Source organism: Squalius cephalus (genome assembly GCF_949319135.1).
Source record: "Squalius cephalus genome assembly, chromosome: 8".
NCBI classification, from domain to species: Eukaryota; Metazoa; Chordata; class Actinopteri; order Cypriniformes; family Leuciscidae; genus Squalius; species Squalius cephalus.
The window spans coordinates 27944258-27951439 of NC_137129.1; the positions used below are offsets into that span (position 1 = coordinate 27944258).

A 7182-nucleotide genomic window follows, 5' to 3' on the forward strand; every position below is an offset into this window, starting at 1 on the left:
GTGAATTACTCTTAGTCAAAAAAAATTAGGAGTCCTAAAGTTACGAGTGACACGCCCATTATTTTTAGGAGTTGCTCCTAAATTCACCAGTTAGGAGCTACTTTTAGGCTTAAAATTCTTTGTGAATACGGCCCCAGATCAATGTTTTTATTTTTTTATTTTTTTTATGCTACCTGGCTACAGAGTTGGTTTAGCCCAGTTCCTATACTGGTGAGGATTTAGTGTATTTAAGCCAGACCTTCTCCACCTTTGGAGAAGCCAAGGTTAGGCCTTAGATCAATTAGGACATTTAAGTAGCTTTTATAAACATGCCTTAGAAAAAAAAAAAACCTTACTGGAGTGCATCTTGAGACAAAACAATGGCAGTAAATATTTTAAGATATGACAGTGCAAGTTGCTTTCAGTTAAAACAGCTCAAACATCCATTTTAGTCTGGGACTAAGCTTGACCCTTGTCTGTAAAACTGGGGGATAGGGCCTTAAAAATTAAGATTCCAATGTTTATTAAGAATTAGAATCTTGAAGGATATTAAGATATATTTAATACTTGTAGAGTTACAGGCACACAAACTTTGGAAAAAGAATATTTATGGCACTCAGACTAGGCTATCTTCTATACAGACTATACAGACTATATAGCCTACATATTCTATGCAATTGGGTTGATAGAAAAATATACATTTATTCTAGTTTCAGCGTTATTTGTTGTTCATCTGGGCTGGGTTTCCCAAAACCTTCTTAACGCTACGTCGTTCTTAAGTTACACCTTAAGCTGTACCTTATCGTTAATACGCGTTTCCCGAAACGTTCTTAGTTAAGTATACCTTCTGTAAGTCATACTTTCGGAAGGTTGGTCTGGACCACTCTTAGCTTTACTTTATCACTGTTGCAGGTCTATACGAATATAATTCTGAAGTTTTAATACACCCAAACAGTGTTCAATTAGGCTAATTCAAGTGTTTTCATGCAAAGAATAAAATTGTCATAATACGGATTGTTGTTAGATTTTTAATATTATTCAAAGGTACATCAGCTGCCGAACCATTAAAGGCTTAATAGTCTATTTAAAGGGAATGATTGTGGTGATGAGTTTGCTCAAACCATGGCAGCGATACAGCGAATAGTTGTTCTAAAAGACAGCGCCGTCCGCGGAGCGCTTTTAAAGGCCAGTGAAAGCATACTGTCAGTTAAGTCCTATTCGGACGCTAATTGTTTATCATGGGCTCGCACGGTATTTTAAACATTTTCAGGGGTAAGTGATTTTATTGCTGTCCGAATCCATAATGTCAGTGTTTTTTCTCACCCAACCCGCGTAAAAATCCCTGGCCAAATTGTTTTTTGACAAACAGGTCGTGTGGGAATTTAATTGCCGTCTGAATCCACATCTCTGAGTTTACAAGAAGAGATTCAAAATTCACTGTTTAAATCCTTTTTGATCACTACCGAGTACCATATATAAGATGTACACTTTTATTACTTTTTAATGCTTTAAAGTATTTACAAGAACAATATTGCATCGCAGCTCCACCTCAGCGAACAAAAATGGGAAAGAGATGAAAACATGTAAAATTTTTGAAATGGCTTTTGTGGTAGCAATATATGATACAATTTTAAAGTATGTAGGCTAGGCTATTATAGGCTATTATAGTTTGGATTATTTTTTATAATATCCCATGAGTCCTGCAATTTCAACTATTTCTGAAGTTCTTCTTTTATAAACAACACCACTTTCTCACATAACGCAGTGAAGCAGCCCCTGCACGGGAGAATAATTGATTCTTGAGCCATGGATATCAACCAATTCAGCACCATCGCCACGGACAGCACCTGGTAACATCGCACGTAAGAAGGTATAGCAGCTTTCTAAGGTATAGTTCGGGGAACACACCAAGTAATGGTAGGCTATACCTTAGTTAAGTTAAGAGTCAACATTAAGAGTCTTCATAGCACGCTAAGAGACAACGTTATCGGGAAACCCAGCCCTGAACAACAAATAACATTGAAACTAGACTAAATGTATTAGTCTAGTTCTCTTTTCTATTCCTCTATTCAGGAATAGAAAATTCTTGTTTTTAGAATTAGCATCTAAAAGGATATTAAGTATATTCCTTAATGCTTGTAACTTCTTGAGTTACAGCCAGGCATGCAAACTCAGGGCAAACTGTTGCCATATAATGCAACAAAGATTGCTAAAGTAAACAGACTTTACTAATAGAACTACCAATCTATGTGTAAAAATAAAATAATGATGCTGCCATCCGTCCTTCGGATGAGACGTTAAACCGAGGTCCTTACTCTCTGTGGTCATTAAAAATTGGCCCTTGCCAATCATGGCCTCCTAATAATTCCTTTCTATTGAATTGGCTCTATCACTCTCACTCCTGTGTTGAGCGCGCACTGGCGCCGTTGTACTGTTGCCGTCGCATCATCCAAGTGTGGATGCTGCACACTGGTGGTGGTTGAGGAGAGATTCCCTGATATGTTTGTAAAGTGCTTTGGGTGTACATTAGTACATATGAAAACGCTAAATAAATGCCTCATTCATTCATTCATCTTGCAAATTGCCCACTTACATTCATAATATTTAATATTTTGGCTTTTTTCTTTAAATTAGCAAAATCAAAACATTTAGCCGGGGACGTCTGGTTGACACGGAATGACCGCATTTGTGTGTGTGTGTGTGTGTGCGCATATATATCAAAACAAGAAACAGCTTATAGTCTGTTTGCACTGCGTGTTTCAAAGCGAAGTGCACACTGGAGTTTAGCATGCATTTAGTATGCATTATTTTCACACTTACATCATTTCCAACATAGATCATGTATAGTATTGTAAATTCACTACTGTATAAGTAAAATAATATATTATGAACTAGGCTATTCATTTCCATTTATTTTACAGTTAATTTGTTTTACAATATGACCATTACTGTCATAGGAATAATTATAATAATATTATCATATTATATTTGTTTGGCTTCCTAAAGCACCAGTTTTAATGTAATGTAGACTGAGACACTGCATCGCATCTAAAAAGAGTTTTAAGTTCAGGTTCAGTTCACCTTGTACTTCTTTGCACATTGAACATGGGTTGGAGCTCTTATTTTTTAACTCTCAAGGTGGACCAGATTGATGAATTTAACTTTAAAATACAAAATTTACTTTTGTTGGGGTGGGGGGGACCTAGAAGGACTGAGGTCCACCTCCCATGTCTCACAAAATCCTGTGGGAAACACTGCTGCCAATCAGTGTTGGGTGTAATGCATGCATTACTAAGTAATTAATTACTGTAATTCAATTACTTTTCCCTTGAAGAGTAAAGTAAGTGATTAATTTGGATTGAATCCTCTACATTAGACTTTGTTAATTATTCTGCCTATTATTGTTGATGCTGCTACGAAAATAAGAAAACATGCTGGGTTTTTTTTGTTTGTTTTTTTTGTTTTTTTATTGTTGTAGAGGTGAAATTGATCAAAATCAGAAGCCGCTGCAATAATATTGGTTTTGCACATTGGTTACCGGACATTTAAAGTGAAAATTCCGTCAACTGTCTGAAGCATCTTTCACAATGACCCCGAGCGAGCCATCAGGCAGTCCTCATTGTCCAGCATTGGTCAAGGCCAGTAGGCTATGTTCTGGGAGAGACTAGGGAGTGGAGAACTATTTTACTACCAAAGACATCTGCTTGCATAGAGTAATTATGGGATGCAGAGAGGAAGATTATGGTATACAAAGTTTATGGGGTAAAAACAGGAGGCCTCATGATATAGCGTAAACATTTGTAAAAGTTTATGTGTGTGTGTGTGTGTGTGTTCTATTAAGTGTTATTTTACTGAATAAATGCTTTGTATTCTAGATGTAACGTTAACCCATCCTAGCTATCTGTAAGAGTACAGGAGAGACCAGCTCGTTAATAAAGGATATATTCTGCAGTTTAAACTTTACAAGTTTCATTGCGTTTCCTAAAATCATCGAACCACTGGCACCAATGCTGCTTAGGATGCTGTAGGGAAACACAGCCCACCAAATGTGTATACATCAAATTTATAAGCTACAGATTATTAGAATAAATCATTGCTAAATGACCATTTCTTTATCACTGACTGATGTGCAACGGATTCATTGTTGATTTGTTCCGTTAATTAATTGTTTATTAGTTTAGTAGTATGAGCCTTCAGCTTTCATTCTTTATGACAAAACATTCTGCGCTTTTTGGGTTGGTTCATAAATGCCACAGCAGTAATCATTAAACTGCGCCCACCTAAAGTGTTTACGCATACTATTAACTTTTTGATGTTCTCTTGAAGAAGGCATTAGTAAACACAGGCAAACAGAAGTCAGCAATGCAATAGAGTTGTGAAAAGGATTATAAATTATACCAATTTCTCAACCGTAAACATGTTTAGCAAATACGCAAATACTCGTGGCAGACTGTCAAATCCTCGTGACTGAGAGAAAATTGTCAGTAATGCTGTAATAACTTACCATGTTAAGACTCGGTGGTGATCTTGGTTATTATTGAATTAAATAAATAATGTAATTACTATGTGACATAAATGCGCGCGCCGCTCACTCTTCTTCTTGTGTTTATTGACGGTCGGCAAAACATATTTGGTTGCGTTACCGCCACCGACTGGACTGGAGTCAGGAGCCTCAATCATAGACTAAAAAAATAGGCCTCAATAAGTAAAAAAAATACTTATTTTCTGTTTCTCTCATAATCAGATAACTTGCTAGGGGCAGGGGCGGTTCACGCTCGTGCACAGTGTTTTTATTTTATTTTATTTTATTTTTATTTTTTTAAATCTTTATTAAATCTTTACGATACAAGCAGTAAGAACACACAAATAGAGTCATTAATACAGAAAAAATATATATATATACAGGTGCTGGTCATAAAATTAGAATATCATCAAAAAGTTGATTTATTTCAAGAATTCAACAGGTGAAACTAATATATTATATAGACTCATTACATGCAAAGTGAGATATTTCAAGCCTTTATTTGTTAAAATTTTGATGATTATGGCTTACAGCTTATGAAACCCACAAAATCAAAATCCCAGAAAATTAGAATATTACATGAAATCACACAGTAATTACACAGTGATACCATGGTCATTGAACCAGGTGTTGGTTCTTTTGGCAGTGTGGGCAGGTGCAAATCTTGCTGGAAAATGAAGGAAGCATGAAGTGCTCTGGACATGTCCTGGTAGACGACTGCGTTGACTCTGGATTTAATAAAGCACAGTGGACCAAAGTCCTCTTTTCTGATGAGAGCAAATTTTGCATCTCATTTGGAAACCAAGGTCCCAGAGTCTGGAGGAAGAATGGAGAGGCACACAATCCAAGACGCTTGAAGTCCAGTGTGAAGTTTCCACAGTCTGTGTTGGTTTGGGGAGCCATGTCATCGGCTGGTGTTGGTCCACTGTGCTGTCCACTCAACGCAGCCGTCTACCAGGACATTTCCAGAGCACTTCATGCTTTCTTCAGCAGACAAGCTTTATGGAGATGCTGACTTCATTCTCCAGCAGGATTTGCACCGGCCCACACTGCCAAAAGAACCAAAACCTGGTTCAATGACCATGCTGTGTAATTACTGTGTGATTTCATGTAATATTCTAATTTTCTGGGATTTTGATTTCGTGGGTTTCATAAGCTGTAAGCCATAATCATCAAAATTATAACAAATAAAGGCTTGAAATATCTCACTTTGCATGCAATGAGTCTATATAATATATTAGTTTCACCTGTTAAGTTGAATTCTTGAAATAAATCAACTTTTTAATGATATTCTAATTTTATGACCAGCACCTGTATATATAGACGAGCAGAGCCAGGGGGAGTTTCAAATAAATACATTAAAGATAGAGCATAACTGAATGGTTTTAGCAGCCTTCTTATTTTTTGAATCATGGATGGATTTGATGTACTGTTCCGTCTCCTTACCAAAAGCAATAAAAGAAGGTTTAGAATTACTAAATTTGGCTTTGTGAATATGATATTTCCCTAAAATGATCAATAGATTAATTAGGTATATTTCTTTCTGTTATTTACTTTTATTATCATGGAAACCAAACAGTCCATCTTTCCACAAGAAAGAAAAATCAGCAATAAGTTTAACAGTAATGTATCGGGACAGATCTTTCCAGAAAGTGATGGTGTAGGGACACTGCCAGAACAGGTGTACCATTGTTTCTGGACATATTACACATAAAGAACAGTTAACACATATGTCAAGCTTAAACCTAAGGAGATAATGCCTAGCCCCAGCTAACACAGTACGTTGTGACGACGTCGTCAGTTAGTCGTCATTTGGTTAGCGTGACATTACTTTATGACAACGTTGTGAGGACGTCGTGGTAAAGTTCCATTTTTTAGAATCTTGGCTAACGTTCCAGAAACGTTGTGGGCACGTCCTCAAAAGACGTCGCTAGTTTATCCCATGGAGAACGTTGTAGAGACGTGGTCAACTGGTCACCAGATAACTTAATAAAATCTTTGATGAATTAAATAAATGTTCCATATAATATCCAAATGGCATAGTATCACTAGGATAATATTTGTAATGCATTTATTTATATAATTGAAATTATCTGGAAAGTTATCTGGAGACCAGTTGACCACGTCTCTACAACGTTCTCCATGGGATAAACCAGCGACGTCTTTTGAGGACGTGCCCACCACGTTTCTGGAACGTTAGCCAAGATTCTAAAAAATGGAACTTTACCACGACGTCCTCACAACGTTGTCATAACGTTGTATATAATCGTTATTATTGCTATTATTATTATTATTATTATTATTAAGGAGGTTGGGTGTTCGTAAAAACAACAATAAAAAAAAAATCTTCAAACTGAACTTCAAACTTGAATAACTTCAAAATGAGTTTTAAATTCATGAGATTTGTATTTATGTAATGTTACTTCTGTTAATGTTAATTCTAGATGTTTATTTATGTAAATGCTGCGTGACTGACGTGTTTTATGAGCGTGCGGGTTAGCTTTCAAACCCTGGAGCGGCGCAGAGTTGCCATGGAAACGGCGCAGCGACATGCCTGATAAGCAGCAAAGCTCCCTCTCTTGCTGTTGTTTTCGATTGCTTTCAGGTGAGTTTAGTCTCTAAAATCACACACATAATATACACAACTGTTCCTGACACTTTTCTTACGTGGTATTGACACA

General features: G+C 36.5%; 1 protein-coding gene across 3 annotated transcripts in view; it reads right to left on the minus strand.

Moving 5' to 3' along the window:
• The window catches only part of LOC307163116 (cytosolic 5'-nucleotidase 3-like), a 201829-nt gene extending 197196 nt beyond the window's left edge, over positions 1–4633 (minus strand). For 2 of the 3 annotated variants that reach the window (XR_013822019.1, XM_079878998.1), the window contains exon 1: positions 4484–4633. Coding sequence is in view for 2 of the 3 variants with exons in the window: in XM_079878998.1 (XP_079735124.1) it covers positions 4484–4486 (3 nt within the window). In the remaining variant the exon portion in view is untranslated. The remainder of the gene's footprint in view (positions 1–4483) is intronic. The other variant, XM_079878999.1, reaches the window with a different exon arrangement.
• Between the last annotated feature and the right edge of the window lie 2549 nt (positions 4634–7182).